This window comes from Equus asinus, chromosome 3 (genome assembly GCF_041296235.1).
Source record: "Equus asinus isolate D_3611 breed Donkey chromosome 3, EquAss-T2T_v2, whole genome shotgun sequence".
Lineage (NCBI taxonomy): Eukaryota > Metazoa > Chordata > Mammalia > Perissodactyla > Equidae > Equus > Equus asinus.
Window position 1 is genome coordinate 129,098,373 of NC_091792.1, and position 17,496 is coordinate 129,115,868.

Below are 17,496 nucleotides of genomic sequence, written 5' to 3' on the forward strand. Positions count from 1 at the left end.
CTCCACTTTGGTGGCCTGCGTTCATGGGTTTAGATTCCAGGTGCGGACCTACTCCACTCATCAGCCATGCTGTGGAGGAATCCCACATATAAAGGAGAGGAAGATTGATGCAGATGTTAGCGCAGGGCTAATCTTCCTGAAGCAAAAAAAAAAAAAAGAGGAGGATTGGCAATGGATGTTAGCTCAGGGTGAATCTTCCTCGCACACACACAAAAAAGTAATCATGACGTTTTAGAGCTGTCAGGAACCTTCAAGAAAGGCCTAGTGAATGCTATGGCAGTATTTCTCAGCCTGGGAGCCAAAGACTGTGGCCAGGATCATCTCTGGGACTTGTAGAACATGCTGGCTCCTTGGTCCTACTCCAGGCAGCTGAGCTAGACTCTCCAGGGGTGGGACCTGAGAGTCTGTCTTTACCATAAGCTTTCTGGGTGATTCTATGCTGAGGAAGTATAAGAGCTGGTCCTCTAGTGAATCTAGTCTCCCTGTTTTTATCTATGTGACTTCCTCTTAAATTCTTTGGCCTCATCTTAGCATCTCCTGGGACTTATTGCTCTCACCCCTCTGCCCTGAAAGCCCTTGTTCCACAGTGTCTCTTTGTAGTAGTATTACTTGTGGCATGTCAGTCTCCCTCCTGTGGGGTCAGGACCTGTGCCCCTCATCTTGTGTCCCCAGCACCTGGCACAGTGCCTGGTACATGGTGAAGTTCATTAAATATTTGCTGAACGAAGGAATACCTTCTTCGTAGCTGAGGGAACTCTTAGTTGACTTGCTGCAGTGATAAAGCCAGCACCAGAGCCCTGGGCCCCCGATGACCCTTCCCTAGCTTACTGTTTCTGCATTGCACTGCTGCTCACGGAGACTCATGTCATCACACAAGTGTTTGTCAGTCTGTTTACTGGTTTGAAATATATATATTTTTTTACTTCTCTGGATTGTGTTTGCATGATAAACTATAACTCTATTCTTCTGATAATGTTGCATCCAACAAAACACAGCATTTTAAAAAGAAGGGAAAAATAGACACACATATGTGGATACAATGCTCATGAACACTGCCTGGCCCATTCCTTGGAATTCCAGAATTCCAGGTGCTCTGCCATTTATCAAGGCTGCACAAACGAAGGCTGAAGTCTTGACAAAAGAGGATTAAGAAGCATAATTCATCACACTTTGTAGTCCATAGTCCCCCAAACTTTTTATTCTTACAAATGGCCTTATTTCTTTTGTTCATGGAAAGACTAGAGGGTAAGGAAACTGCCTGGGCAGGCAATACCCAGGCGCGAGTGCCCAGGCTGAGGGATGACGTTCTTGATCTCACTTTGTCCACACTCTAATGGGAGGTCGTCTTAGCCCTGTTTGATAGATGAGGGACTGAGCTCATGAGCAGGTGCAAGCAGAGGCAATATTTGAACCTGGGCTTTCAAGCAGGCTGCATTAACTTCAGAACTTCTGAAGTGCACGCACAGATGATGTGATTACAGCTTCGCCAAAGCCCATGTCAAACATTCGAACGCTTTCCTCCCCACCCAGTTCTCAGCAGGTTCCACCCTCCAGCCTGGCTCTCCAGTTTGCATTTGATACCGCTGTATAGAGACTTTCTCATCCTCTCAGACCCGATCCTCAAGAACACCCCGTTGACACTGTCAAAGGGTCAACTCTACTACTAGCTTTTTTCCTGAAGAAGGAGAAGGCATCATTTTTGTTTGATTTGTGGAATTGCTTTCCAAGATCCTAGAAGAGAAGTATGGAAGAGAAAAGCGCTTAGCAGTCAAGGTTATACAGTTGGTTTCCCGTAGTGGGTCCACCCTGGCACAGCTTCTGCTATGTGGTCATGAGGGTGCCATGCTGAAAGACCATGAAGGGTCATGATGGGCACCATGCTCAAGGCTCTGGGTCAATCCCCACTGTCGCTGAGGGGCTGGGCTCCAGGGCTCTCCCAGAGCTGACTGTGATCACTGTCATCGGGGTCAAGATGAGCACCAGGAGAGTACATGCTTGGCTGTAACTCTGGCACCAGAACCTCTCAGCTGTGCCAGGCTTTAGCTGCGCTGCCTGAAAGACTATCAATTGGGAGGTCATTGCTCATGGAAGATAGTCTCTGTTCTTCTGTAGCTACCCTTGTTCCCTTTCTCCGTGTCTGTGTCTTTCCTGAGGATGTTGCTCCACCTGCCTTTTCCTCTCTTCTTGTCTCTTCTCTTCTTTCTCCTCTCACTCCCACCACCCAGACTACAGGCTGGGTTGTTTCTTAAAAAATTCTTTAGCTAAACTATTATATTCTCTCTTCTTCATTAAAAAATATTAGACGAATAGAATATGGAGTTCCTAAAATTTAAGACAAATTGTTTTTGTCTTTCATTGCCCTGAATTTTAAAAAAGAAAAATTGTGGTCACTTATATGGGGGAGAAAATTTCTAAAAATGAATATTTTTAAATATAGGAGGGAAAAATGGTCTTTTGGCCTAGTTATAACATAGAATGTTAGTCCCTTTTTTCCTTACCTGAGTTTTGTCCTAAAGGGTTTCTTTAGGAGTACCCAAGTTATTTTAAGCTTTTGCAAAATCACCGTAGAGGGCCTTTGTTTATTTAAATCTGTCAAAGGTGATTGTTATAAGTTTGCAAGATGACTGGTGTCTCCGTGGCATGAGAGTAGAGTCATATAGTCTTAGAACTGTAATCAACTTTTACTGTGTAGGGACCCCTATGTACAAAGAGTAAATACATGAAAAGTTTTAAACACACACACACACAGAACTATTTTAATTAAATGCTAAAGGTTTTCTGAATACATGTTTTAAAAAGTACTCTTTCTTTCTGGTTCCAACACAGTATCTTTTGAGGATAATTTCTGACTTCAGATTCCTTTTGTCAGACACCTCCTCTTTTTTTTTAATTTCTGCGACAAGAACATGGTTACCCTGAGTCTTCGTAATCACCATCTGATAGCCTTTTTCAATGTTCAAATTAAATGAAAAACAAATACTGCACACATTCAAACAGTGATAACAAATTGGGGTCAAATAGGCTTGTTTTGCCTTTTAAAGGGAAATTTTAGGGGCTGGCCCGGTGGCCGAGAGGTTAAGTTCATGTGCTCTGCTTCGGCAGCCCAGGGTTTCTCCCGCTCGGATCCTGGGTGCGGACATGGCACCACTTGTCAGGCCATGCTGAGGTGGCGTCCCACATAGCAAAACCAGAGGCACTCACAACTAGAATATACAACTATGTAGTGGGTGCTTTGGGGAGAAGAAGAAGGAAGAAAAGAAGATTGGCAACAGGTGTTAGCTCAGGTGCCAATCTTTATGAAATTAAAAAAAATTTTAGCTTAAAATTTTTGATATTTCACGTTCTTATCATGAGTACTTAAATGATGGTGATCCTAAACCTTTCTTGGTCACTGGCCCCTCTGAAGATATGAGAAAAGTTGGGGATCTTCTCCCCAGGAAAGCACACATGTACAAACCCTCCACCCATTTTAGGGGCTTCACACGTCCCCCCAGCTGGCTGAGCATTGCTTTTGGAGATGGAATGAGGAGAGATAAGGCAGCATTCCTGCTCTTTTCCTCAATAAAAGAGATTATTTAAAAAAAAATAAATGCAGTGGTCTAAGTTCTATTTTATTTGGAAAAACTGCAGTTCAGGTTCCTAGTCCGAAAAAGAAAGCAACAATGATACCAACTGTGCAGTAGTGACAATGGATCTAAATTTGCAATGACTTTGCCCACCTACAGTCCACAGGGTCAAAGAAATGTATCTTTCAACACATGGAACCTTTGACCTTAGCTGCTTCTGCTTGGTTTTAGAAAAAATTCTCTTAACATTATGAGCGAAAGTTATGGGTCGATATTCCCTACTCATTTTCAAAGAACTTTAGTTGAAAAGTTGCTTAGTTAAAAAGTTTCCATTGTTGATTTATTATACAAGAAAAGAGATTTGCCTGACAAATCAGTGGAACAAATTCAGAAGGATGGCCTTGGGTGTTTTATTAGTATTATTTATTTCCCAAAATCTTGGATGAAAAATATTTGAATATTTACTCAATAGAGTAGAAAGAAAGAAACATTTCCTTGTTGCCCAAGGTGAATGGAAGGAGTTGTTTAGATTCAAAAGTCAAGTGCAAGAATTCTGCCAATAGGGCAAGGCTTCATGCTTGCTTCTATAATTGTGTTTAGAAAGTCATCTCGTGATCAAATATTAATTTGTGAAGGGGCTTGTCTGGCAGGGAAGTAGAGCTTTTTATGAGTTAGAGGAATTTACATTAGATTGTTGGGGCTGTTTTTTGTTGGGTTAAATCTCAGCAAGATGTTGAGGCTGTGTTCCTTACCCTCTTTCTCCTTCATTGTCTTTTTTAGAGGAAAATAATTTTGACCTCCAGCTTTTATGCCCTTAGCCACAGACATTCCTCAGTTTCCAAACCAGCACACTCACAAGTATCATCCCTCATTCCACTCCACCTCCGGAAAACAGTTCTGTGTGGTTAATGGAAGGGGAAAAGTTTCTTATGGAGTTAGGGATGCTAGGCATTTAACACGTGGAAGCATATTGTGTGCTTTTAAGGCCACATTTAGAGAATGGTTTCACTGTCTGCTACTAATGTTCAGTCCTTTGTTTTGGAAAGTGGTTAAAGCTCCATCTCTTTCCTCCTGCCCTGGTCTTCAGGTGGTAATCTAGATCTAGACAGAGTGAGCTAACAAGTTGCTGTTAGAGTGAATTTGTTCCCTAACCCATCCTGTGAATATCAATGCTAACAACAGTGTCTTGTGTTTTTTTTTTCTTTCCTTTCCTTTCTTTCTTTTTTGTTTTTTTTTAAATCAATGTGCTTTTTCCTGTGTGAATAATTGTATGTCTAGAAACAGCCATGGAGTGATTTTGCTGTTCTGAATGGGGGAAAGATTAATAGTGACATTTGGAAGGCAAGTATATTGTCAGATCTCAGATCATTTGCTATTGTGTCCTTTTTGCATGGCCGTGGCTGTATATTTTTCTTCTTCATGACTATCATGCATTCCACAGGAACGCAGTGATGGGGCTTCTTGCTAGGGCCGTCCAGCTCACACACGTGTGGCCTTTTTTTGATGTCTCCTGTTGTGAATCACTTCAAGCTGATTGCCCCAGGTTCCCCGTTGTCTTGTAAGAACGACGCTTGCACCGAGTCAGCATCTGGCAGTCCTTGCATGCATGCCTTTCTCTGCCTAAGCTCACGTACGCTCTCTGCCTCATGCCAGGAGGACTCTCCTCCCCTTTGATACTGGAGGCCATGTAATGGGCCCTCCCCCTTTCTCCATTAACAGGGATCTATTTTCCTCTAGGATTTGCATGCAGCCACAGTTAACCCGGACCCAAGCTTAAAAGAGTTTGAAGGAGCAACACTACGTTATGCATCTTTGAAACTCAGGTAGGGCATTGGAAGGACCTGCCATAATGTGTGGCTTTGTGCAGCTGGAGTTGGCAATAGAATTCTAAGTCCAATTTTCTGTTTTTCTTCCTAGAAGTGCCCCACATGCTGATGATGACGATTCTTGTAGTATCAACAGTGACCCAGAAGCCAAGGTTTGTAAGAAACGTGCTTTCAGCCACCAGCTTATATTCTTGCATCAGTCGTGACTTTGGATAATGGCCCAGTTTTGATAAACCGTCAACCCAGGGGCACTTAATAAGTAGTTCTCCCTCCATCCTCTCTCTTTCCTAATCTCCTGACACTTAAAGTAAATCCCTAGGCCAAGTTAGGTTTGGGAGGATTTCTGTGTTCATCAAGACCCTGCCTGTATCCACTACGTCAATTCTTTGCACGATGTGATAAGTTAAAATTATTGTTTGAATGGCTGAGCTTCAGAAGCCTTTGGAGATAAAGCAGGCTCTGCTTTGCAATGCAGTGGGAGGGGTGGTTGAACAGGTGGTGTGGGACCTTCCCGCCTACCTCCTCCCGTGTAGCCTCACCCCTGTGCAAGGTGCCATCCCTGTCATAAACACAGGCGTGTTTTATGATGGAAAGTGAGAGGGAACTTTTGCTTCTGGACTTTTGGTGGAGTGCCAGCAGGGCCAGCGTTAAGGGCAGGTAGCCAGTGCAGTTAGACAGCGTCTTATGCTGAGAATCAGGGCCCCATTCAAGGGGTTTTAATGCTGTACGATTGCCGTCTTGAAATTCGTAATGATTTTATCTTTGAGTTTGTGTTTTATAAGAGAAGTCCATTGGGGCCTTGGAGCCTTGGCTCTTACACAGTCCAGTTACCTCCCTACCTCTCTGGGTGGTTCTTGACTGCCTGTTCCCCTGCTCCTTGGCACCCCGGGTCCTGCCAGACCTCCCCATCCCTGCCCCCACCCAGCAATTACTACTGCCTTCCTCCTCAGTAGGGGCCTAGGTGTGAGCATGAGGAGAGTTGGCATCGAGCACACAATCTCCATGGCATCTCCAGAAGGGGCTAAGCAGTGGCCTACCCAGCCTAGGCTGTGACAGTGCCTGGTATATTCAGTGGTGACGTAGTAAGGGTGGGGCCCTGCCTACTCCCAATCTAGGTACCTAATGTGTTCTGGCATAGATGTTGCAATGCACTTGAGAGTCACCCGTCTGCTCTGGATTGGGGTGGTGGGTCCCTGGGGAAGAAGGATTCCTGGCTCAATTTCCCCAGCCCCGGTCAGGGTGTGGTACATTGGTCCGGCAGCTGGTGGGAGGGGGAGCCCAGAAGCTGATGGTCTGTGGGGGTGGGCAGAGCCCCTGGGCGCCTGTGATGGTCTGCACTCACCCTGCTAGTATCCTCGTGTCCGAGGGAGCATGACATTAAATAGCAACTGAAAAACAGCGTAACTGGTCAAGAGACAGAATGCAGAAGAAGGAAAAAGCTTCGTGTCTTAGTACTTTTTAAATTTTTTCCTACTTTTTGAACAAGGGGCCCTGCATTTTTATTTTGCACATTTCATTTTCATTTGCAAATTATGTAGCTGGTCCTAGATACTTTTTCTGAATCCCAAAGTAGATCTGTGTCTATGAATAAAACAGCAAATAGGTTCCTTAAAGTGGGGGAACAACATGCGGGTTCAAAACCTTGACTGCTTTGCCAGAAACTGCCATATTGGCATTGGTTCTGTAAGAATTTCAGGGCTCGCACTGGAAATCTCCGCTGCTCCTAGACTACTGAGTTTCATGCTAAGCACAGCGTGATCGGATGAAGGCCACTCTAGAGCCAGCAGTGTTCTGAACAGGTCCTTGGGCTCCTGGTAACATGCTGGGCTTTAAAGATAAATTTTATGGTGAGGAAAGGATGCAGGAAAACAGGAAGGTGGGCTGTGAATAATTTGCTCTGCCATCAGGTGTTTTACAAGGGCTCTCAGCAAAGGCTGGAGGAGGAGGGGCGAGCAGCAGCAGCATCTCTGGCCACCGTCAGGGCTGGGGCAGTGATGTCAGTAAAGCCACCTGGTGAAGTTGACAGGAGTGGGCAGGGAAGGTGACGCGTGGAATAGAGATTGAATTGGTAATAGGAATAGAAGGCCTGGTGGAAATATTACCTAAGTCAGTGCTTTCTTTTTTCCCCATCCCAGTTGTATTGCTTACTGAATTCTTTGTCTGCCCCCTTTCTATTGCCAGCGTGTCTGTTCCAACACCTATTATGAATTTGTTCGTGTTAATAAGGATGCTCAGCTTTGTCGTAAGTTACCGAAGTTGTACTGAGTTCTAAACAAAAAAGTACTTGTGTTGTATTATTTTAAATCCTACTTTGTTCCACAAAAGATCTGAGAAGACATATAAGAACGGACGCTTTCTTAAAAAGGCTCAGAAAATATAAGGGAATAGGCAGGTGCATCTGTCTGTATTGGGACAGTAGACGGAGTTAGGACAGATCAGCCTGGGGAGAAGGGAAAAACATGGCTGTTGAAAGCATAGGTCTCTGCATAGTTAGGAAAATTGACCTTTAGGTTCATTTTTGTGCTTCCTGGTGATTCTTTACATGGAGGATTCTTAGGGTGAATGGCATGAATCTCTAAGGGCAACTCAGAATCTTGAAAGGATTTTTGCAAACTTCATACTTCCAGCTGCCCCTGCCCCGCCTGAGATTCTGAAGGTCCCCTGTGCTGTGGAAAGTCATTGTCACTCTTGAGGACCCCAAGCATGTTGGTAGGGGAAAAGGGTTTCAGAACTCTGCTTTGTGTGAATCACACTATGCATAAGGCAAAAGCATTCCAGTTCCTTATGCTGTGTGATGGTTTTTCTAGTGCTTCATTATAAAATAATTGTAATAGTGAGTATTTATTGAATGCTAACTTTTTGCCAGGCATGGTCCTAAAGACTTTATTTCTGGTGACTCTCATCCTCGCAAAAATTCAATGGGCTAAGTGTCATTATCTCCATATTGCAAATGTGGAAACTGAGACATCAAAAGGTTAACAGCCAGTAAATAGTAGAGTCAGGATTTGATTCCAGGCTATTTGGCTCCAGAGCCCGTGCTCACTAGACTGTCTAAAGAAAAGTCTGACTTGGAGCTTCATTTAGGAGCTACCATGGAATAATGTGATCCGTGTCCTCAACAGTATTCCAAATATATAATATATAGAAATTTGGATTTTGACGGTTGGTATTGCATAGCATTACTCATTGGAAGCGAAAGACAAACACCCCAGCAAAATTCATTTCAAGTAAATTGGTAGAGGATCATGACAGTGTGGACCAGCTTTCTGGTCCAACTTGAGGCAGAGATGAACTCTAGACTCTAGAAGTGGAATCGATGGGCTGCAGGTTTTTTCAGACCACCTCTTGGAGTTTCAACTAGGCTTATGATGAAAGTTGGGCCTGGGAGGGAGCAGGGGGCTGGATTGGAGCTAAGCTGTGTTGCTGGGGATTGGCAGAGCTGTGCACTTTAGATACACCAGGCAGATGGCGGGTTGATGTCCCATTGAGGAAATTGAGGGGTCTCGTTGTCCTTCTCTGGATGCAGGGTCCTTCCACCCTCTAATGGAAGTGGGCCCAGGAAACCCTGTGGGGAAGGCCAAGACAATCTTTCAGAATTTCAACTGTTTCAAAATCCAACAGCCCTAAATGAATTATTTTTTACAAATTTTGAAGATGTCAGTGAGTTGAGAAGTGACTTTAATGAAGCCCCTTTGGGGAAGCTCTCCATCACCACCGCCTTCTGTCCTCTCCTATCTGCCCTCTTAGTCACTCCTCACCCTTCACTGCTGCCTCAGGCGCCTAAGAATGGAGAAGTGGCAAGATCTGGGTTTCCCGGATGTTCAGGCTCCTTGGTAGAAGTAAGTTACCTCCTTAGATAACCTTTTCCGTTCTTTCAGTCTGCCAAGGACCAGGAAACCTAGCACCTCCAAAACAGGCAGAAAGTATCCTTTCTTTAGAAAAAAATATTTAATTTCATGTATGATAGAATTTTAAATATAGTCCCTGAGGAATGATTGCTAAAAAGATTATCGAAAATGTCTTTCTTATGCCCTAAGTGAAATTTACATACTGAAAAAATAAAGATCATTTTTAGACTATTAGGATGTGGATATTTTGAAACCCTCTCCAGCCGCTGAGTGTGAGCATCTTGATAATCAGTTGCTCAGTGAAACCTCTAAATAGCAATGGCAGTGTAAGATGACCACACACACACATCCACTCTCTCTCCCGCGCCAAAAAAAGCAAAGTATTTTTATAACTATGAAAATGTTTTTTGAGCCTACCTAATTTTTTATACAAAAAATATTTTTTGTCATTGATAGCAATATGTGCATGAGTGTGTGTATAATTCTGAGCTCCTTAACTTTATATTTTAAAATAATTGTACATTTATAGAAGAGCCGTAAAGATTGAATTCTCATATACCCTTCACCCAGCTTTCCCTAATAAAACTGTCTTCATAATCATGGTACAATGATCAAAACTAAGAAATTAATGTTGATACTTTATTATTAACTAAACTAGAGGGTTTATTCATATTTTCCCATTTTTTCCACTACTGTCCTTTTTCTGTTCCAGGATCCAATTTGGATATACATCACATGTACTGAGCTCTTTAAAAATTATTTCACAGGGGCCAGCCCAGTGGCATAGTGGTTAAGTTCGCACACTCCGCTTTGGTGGCCTGGGGTTTCACAGGTTTGGATCCTGGGCGCAGACCTGGCATCGCTCATCAAGCCAGGCTGTGGCAGCGTCCCACATACAAGATGGAGGAAGACTACCACAGATGTTGGCTCAGTGACAGACTTCCTCAGCAAAAAGAGGAGGATTGGCAACAGATGTTAGCTCAGGGCCAGTCTTCCTCACACATACAAAAAACTATTTCACAGATCCCTTTCCATAATTCTCAGGTTTGTCATTCTTAATTCCATTATAATATTCCGTTGAATTAATAGCATCATAATCTGTCTAGGCACCCAGTAGTCACAAGAGCAATTTCCAGTACTACAGAGCAGATAGCTACAACTTCATAAAAATAGGTTACTTTTTTTTCTTTTAAATTACTGCTTTGGTATAGGCTACTAAAACTGGTATTACCAGGTCAAAGGCTATCAGTTTATGGCTTCTGTCACTTACTGCAAAATTGCTTTTCAGAGAGGCGACAGCGGCGAGTAATTCCATCAGTAATATCCTGGGAGATGCCTCTTTTTCCACTGCTCACTGTACTCTAGGCTTTGTCATTTTATTTATTCATCTTTGTTTTATTCCATGTTAGCTATTACCTCCTACTATAACATTTCCCCTTCTTATATTATCATCAAGACAGGGCATTTCTTATAAAACTCTGGGTTTCTGTCCATTCTTGTCCATTTTTTCCTCTTATTTTCTGTGCATTTTTTTAATTAAAAATTTTATTTTGGGGTAATTTTAGATTTACGGAAAAGTTACAAAGATAGCACAGAAAAGTTCCTTTATAGCCTTCACCTGGCTTCCCCTAATCTTACCTAAACCTGGTACATGTGTCAAAACTAAGAAATTAACAGTGGTACAAAACTATTAACTAACACTTTATTCTGATTTTATCAGTTTTTCTTCTAGTGTCTTTTTTTTTGGTCCAGGATCTAATTCAAGATATCACGTTGTATTTAGTCCCTATGCATTTTTAAATTCAAAACTTTATTTGTTATTGTACTCTTAAATATTTTTCTCTCCTCATTTATTTCTCTATTTTGTGTCACTTTTCCATGTGAAAATGTTTTAAAATTTTCTGTCTTCAAACTTTTTGTAGATAATTGCCTCTCCTGCTTCATTTCTCAAGAAGGCGCTCCTTGCCATATTCTGGGGGTCAAGTAGCTTCCGCTGCTAAATTCCTGTTATTTTGCAGCTGCCCCCTGTGCTCATCCTACGTACATACCTTAAAATCCTAACTTAGCCCTATAAAATTTTCCTTTCCTCATGGCACGTGGCATATTGCTGGCCAAATGCTTGATGAGAATGGTCAAAACTAAAATAAAAATCAATTATAATTGAATTGCAGAAAATTTAGTGGTTTGAAAAATGTGTACTAGTTCCTTAGAGTTCTTTCCTATCCTTTGTGTTGTTCTGCTCCGGCTTCTGTAAAGGAGGCGTTCTGCCTCCTAGTGGACAATATTGAAAATTACATCTTTAAAGAAATCGGCATTTCATTTGGAATCATCGAATTCCTTATGGCTGGAAGTGACATTCAAAATGATCTAATGGGCCTCCTTTACAGGTGAAAAAAGTGAATCCCAGGAAATTTGAGTAAATAACTTTCCTAGGGTCACACAATTGGTTAGTGGTGGAGATGGCATTCACAAGTGGGTGTCCAGGACCTCTGACCACCCTATCCTACTGTCTTCCCTCAGTGTATAACAAATCATTTTCAGGATATTTGTGAGGAGATGTTCTTATCACTGTGTTTAAAACATTTTTCTTTAAAATCATAATAAAGGAACTGGGTGAGGAAGATTTTGTTGTCCAAGCGTTAAATTCTCTGGGTTTCAGCTTCTTCATCTGTACAATGAATGTGTCATCATCTCAGAAGTCACTTCTGGTCCTGAGAAATTTTGAGGTTCCAAATGAAATGGAGCAGTCCTTATGTATGGCATCTGGAGATGAAATAGTTCGGTCTGATCTCTCTCCGTGTCTGGGGAAGGAAAGAAAGTGCTGTGAGCCGGGGCTGGAGGCGGGAGCTGGCTCCCTGTTCTCAGCACACGCTCCACCTGGGCTCTGCACCGTGCTAGGCACTTACATGCAATTTTCTTGCAAACACAAGGCATCATGGTGATTTTCCTCAGATGACAGATAAGAAACTGGTGCTTTGAGCAGGTTACATAATGGTGTTTTACACCAGTCAAGAACTGGTGGAACTGGGACTCCAACTCAGATGCAGTCAACTCCAAAACCCAAGAAAGTGTCATGCCCACGCGCTCCCAGTTACTGCTTCCCTGACCTTTGAGGTCACTTTGGCCGCCTGGGTGTTTTGGGTGGAGTTGGCAGAGATGTTGGAGGTAAGCATGGTGAGGGAGCTGGAGGGTCATTGCTTGAGGACAGACCCCCCCCCCTTGCTTTTCACTGTCCCCCCAGACTCACAAGGTCCAATCTAAGGCTTTCAAACTTCCTGCACATGTTGGCAAATTCCATTGTTCTGGGGCGGGACCAAGGATGGCAGTTCTGTCAAGCTCTCAGGTGATGCTGATGCTGCTGGTCTGCACAAAACACTTTGAGTAGCAAGAGTAAAAAGTTTGCAACCTGATAAATAAGGTATCCTTTTGTGCATCTTCTGCAGGGAGGTCGACATAGTCTTTCTACCTTCCAGTTCTGTATGGCCCTTTGCAACCAGCTCTCAGCTGCTCGGGGATTTTTTCTCCAGGCCCTGGTTTTTGTGAAAGCTTTGTTTGTCTTCTTATCCTTTTGTTACAACCTGCCCCAGATGGGGAGAAAAGGAAGGAGATGACACAAATCAGTTGGTTAGTCGGTTTGGTGGAGGAACTTCCTGAAATGAATGGTGAGTGAACCTGAGGCTCTAAGATTCATCTGTACGCTTTATTTATCTGTGCCTTCCCTTGGTTCCTATTAGCATAGATTTTCATGAAGTAATTATATTAGAGGCTACTGACTCTATTAGCACTAATAGATAAACAGGAAGGGGTAGGGAGTATCTTTTCTCATTCAGATTTATTTCTGGTCTGTGTAGCAAATTCATTATCATTACTTCGCATTTATATGGGATTTTATGTCTGCGTGTCGTTCATATAATTGATTTTTGTCTGTGTGGCACAGGTTTTTTCTTTCAGAAATTCTGATCTGTGTGAGAAGTTTGGATTTGATTTCTGCTGTTGATCCAGTAATTGAGTCAAAAACATGTATTGAATGCTTAATGCTCAAGGAGAGGCTGTAAGTTGTGGTTAAGAGCATGGACTCTGGACTCAGGCTGCCTGGGTTCAAAGCCAGGTTTTGCTGCTTACTAGCTGGGTGACCTTGGGCAAATTACTTAGCCTGTCTGTACCTCAGTTTCCTCATCTGTAGAGTGAGAATAATAATAGCACCTGACTCTCAAGGCTCTATGGTCAACGTTAAGTGAGTTGATATGTTATAGACCTAAGGTATGTGTCAAGTGCTTGGAAGCATCCCTGGCACATCATAAGCCTTCTTTGGGCACCAGCCATGATTACTGTTCCTCTTACATAGAGGAATAGACAATGCCTTCAAGGGGCAGACAGCAAACAGGCCAATTCAATGTGATTTCCCAGAAGGAGATGCTGCCTAAACTAGAGTGTCCTTGCATCGCAACAGGATTTAGTGATTCTCCCCCAAAATGTAAATGTAAGTACAGGAGATTTTAAAATAATTTTGTGTGTAAATTTGTGTTCATTTTCAGCAAAAGCTTTTGGGAACAGATCTATTAAGGTGAGGTTTTTCCCTGTTTGTCCAATAGTGCAGATAACATTGTTTCTGTTATCTATGCCTGTGATCTATGTAACAAACTACGCCAAAACTTGGTAGCTTAAAACCACCGTTTGTTTTGCTCATTATTTTGTGGGTTCAGGAATTTGGGAAGGGTTTGGGGTGCAGTTGCTTTCTGATCCACATGGGGGCAGCTGGCGCAGGCGGGACTGGATGATCCACTTCCAAGATGGCTTCTTCCCTCACGTGCCAGGTGGCTCAGTGCTCTTGGGCATTCTCTCTCTTCACGTGGCATCTCGTCCATCAAGGCCTCTCCATGTGGCTTGAGCTTCTCACAGTGGTGGTCTCTGGGTAGGCCAGTATATTTCTTATGTGGTGTCTGGCTTCCAAGAAGCAGGAAGCTGAAGCTACCAGGTGAGGTAAGAACGTTCCTGGAAATGGCAGCCTGTCATTTCCATCACATTCCATTGATCAGAGCAGTCATAGCCCGGATCCAAGGGTGGAGAAATGGACTCCACCTCTTGAGCAAGAGTGGCAAGGTCACACTGCAGAGAGCAGGTAGGATGGGAAGCTTTTTTGCTTCTATCTTTGGGACATACATCTGCGACAAATGTGATTCCCACATTTCAGTCATTCATTGAAAATTCCCCTAGTGAAGGGCATGATTGTCAACACAATTGATAATCAAGAAATCAAGGCACAGAGCCAATGACAAACATACCAAGTCCTACCAGAACAAGATTCATTGTCTCATGCGTGGCTTTTAGGTGAACATTAACAGAGAGAAGATAAGGACCATCTCATTCAAGCCTTAGGAGAAGTGGAAGGAGCAGAGAGAAGCAAAGTGATCTCCCCAAGAATGCATCATTTGTCCTCATGGAAGAGCAGAACTCAAAGCTGGGCTTCCCCACCATAGTCCAGTGTGGTTTTCCACTGAGCAGAGCTGACACTCACTGCCTCTTGGACACTAAAGCCATTGGCTTTGGATGATGCTCATTTTGTCTCCTAGCCCAGAGGACAGCTTTTGTGTTTCTAAAACGGTTTTCTTCCCTTTGTTTGCCAACACGGCCAAGCATAATGCTGTGTTTCTGGCAGAACCACGGCTTCCATTCCCTTATTAACTTCTGGTCACTACACTTGCCTGAATGAGCAGTCAAGGAATTGGCAGCTATGTGAACCCCCGGGTTTTGAAGGGCCCTGTTGAAATGAGATGCATTGTTATCCAACTGTCGGCAGCTGCACCCTGTGGTGGGCAGATGCCTGGAAAAGCTAATTAAGGAAAGGCAGACTTCCCTCTTCCCCTGAAGGAATGTAGCAGGAAACGGGTGAGGCGATGGGCAGCGGCCAGGAGCAGTGGTGGAGATGGGCATCCTGAGAGTGCTGGAGCAACAGGTGCATGAACCTTGCTCCGTGGGATCCTGGCAGAGAATTCTGGGCCATGGATTGTCAAAGATCTGAAGAGCCTCAGGCAGAAACAGCAGTGGTACATTCATCTAGCAGGGGAGTCCTCCAGGAAGGGCCAGCTGGTCAAGACCTGGGGGTCCTGAAGCTGGCATTCCAAGTCTACCTAGAAAATTGCCAAAAGATACCAGGCCTTGTTGTCTCAGGGCTGTTGCCTGAGAAATTAATGCCAGTATCAGCATTGAGGTAGTAATGCAGACACATCGTATTTTTTTGCAGTTAATAAAATTGGTACAGAAATGATGGTTCTTCCTATAGGACTGTTAGAATAATTCAGACACTAAGCCGTTTTAGCTAAGCCACACCATCCTCTCACTCCTACAACTCCTATTTAAAGTCTTATCAAAGTGTGAAGTCACAAAGATCAGAGCCTGAGTTCTTCCTCTGCTCCTGGGTCTGGTGCTTCTAAGGAAATCATTGTAGGAGGCAGGCTTTCATATTTGCAGTCTCTGAACTTACACCAAGAGTTACAGCTTTCAACAAGTGTCTGCAACCAATTCATCCATCCATTCATTTGGTGTGTATTTACTCAACAGCTATTACAAGCAGAGTGGTATGAGATCCTTCAGACTGGGGAGGGGAACAAGAGAAAATAATACAGCAGGAAAATGGTAATGTCAGTTAAGAACGAGAATTACAATGTTACTGGAATTAAAGAAGGAAGAGAGAGCTTGCAGCTGGAATTTCAGCCGCTTCATATTGAAGGCAAAGTTTGAGACTGGTTCACTAAACAATAACGCGTGAATAATTTTAATTGACAACCTAAGATGCCAGCCAATAGATGAATGGATAAAGAAGATGTGGTGTGTGTATATGTATATATGCACACACACAATGGAATATTATTCAGCCACAAGGAAGAAGGAAGTCTTGTCATTTGTGACAGCATGGCTGGACCTTGAGGGCGTTATGCTAAATGAGAGAAGTCATTCAGAGAAAGACAAATACTGTATGATATCACTTATACATGGAATCTGAAAAAGCCGAGCTCATAGAAACAGAGCATAGAGTGATAGTTACCAGAGGCTGGGGGGGGGGTTGGGAGAATTGGGGAAATGTTTAAGGGCACAAAATTGTAACCAGTAGATAAATCAGTCCTGGAGATCTGATGCACAGCATGGTGATTATAGTCAACAGTACTGTAAACTTCAAAGTTGCTAAGAGACTAGATCCTTATTGTTCCCACAAGAAAAAAGAAATGATAACTAAGTGACACGATAGAGGTGTTAGCTATCGCTCAGGTGGTATTCATATTGCAATATGTAAATTTATCAAACCAACACATTGTACACCTTAAAACTTACATGATGTTATATATCAATTGTATCTCAATTTTTTTAATTAATTGATTAATTTAAAAATAATTTCAGTTGACTTTAAGAGACCCTCAGACTAAAAATTGCTTGATTAAGACTATGTTTTGCTATTGAACCAACACATTCCTAACCCGGATCTCTAGCCAGACAGTGCTTTAGTTCACCTTCTCAGGGCACAGAGCAGAAATGTGTCCCTTTGGATTCCATTACAATCTCTCATCCACTCAGCAGACTTGCTGCTCAGGAAGGGGGTAGACAGGTCCCCACCTGGGGCCCACTTTTCTGCTTCAGCCACGTTACCAATGGTCAGTTTGACCAGCAAGCGACCCCTGTCTCTAGCAAATCTGGAAAGTTGGCTCATGTAAATCACACATGGAACCTAGAACCAAGAATTTATGATTTCTCAAAAGGCCCTTCTCCTGAGGGCTTGACTTTTTTTTCAGAGCTGTGAGTTCACATGAGAGCTATAGCAACCTAAGGCTTATTTTTATAGAAAGCCTACAATTTTTTCCCTCTTCACTAATGGTATAGATCAGTGTCACTTAGTAAAGAAAATAAAATCCTATATGAAGCTCATCTCTCCTGCTTCAGATATTCTTATACATCTCTGCCACGTTTTGGTTGAGATCTAGAAACGATGAAATGGATGGACACCCAATGTGGACCTGCATCATTCGGCAATGGTAGAGAGTGAGCAGAGAAGGAAACTAGCCTTTCTCTGATTCCAGCCATGTGCTGGGCTCCCTACTGGGTGCTCTCCGTGCAGCAGGTCATCTGATTCTCAGAACAACCCTGCAACAGAGGTGATGTGTTTATTCCCGTTTTACAGATGAGGAAACTGAGATTCAAGGAACCTAAGTCACTTTCATAAAATTACAGATCTATTGTGTGGATAAACTAAAATTTGACTGTGGCTGA

The 17,496-nt window shown here is 43.0% G+C and overlaps 1 protein-coding gene across 14 annotated transcripts in view; it reads left to right on the forward strand.

The window, feature by feature from the left end:
* APBB2 (amyloid beta precursor protein binding family B member 2) overlaps positions 1 to 17,496 on the forward strand; it is a 361,605-nt gene that overhangs the window by 247,436 nt on the left and 96,673 nt on the right. For 8 of the 14 annotated variants that reach the window (XM_070505982.1, XM_070505981.1, XM_044767731.2 and 5 more), the window contains 3 exons: positions 4,845 to 4,907; positions 5,304 to 5,389; positions 5,484 to 5,544. In XM_070505982.1, coding sequence (XP_070362083.1) covers positions 4,845 to 4,907; positions 5,304 to 5,389; positions 5,484 to 5,544 — 210 coding nt within the window. The remainder of the gene's footprint in view (positions 1 to 4,844; positions 4,908 to 5,303; positions 5,390 to 5,483; positions 5,545 to 17,496) is intronic. The other 6 variants (XM_044767734.2, XM_070505989.1, XM_044767735.2 and 3 more) reach the window with 1 other exon arrangement.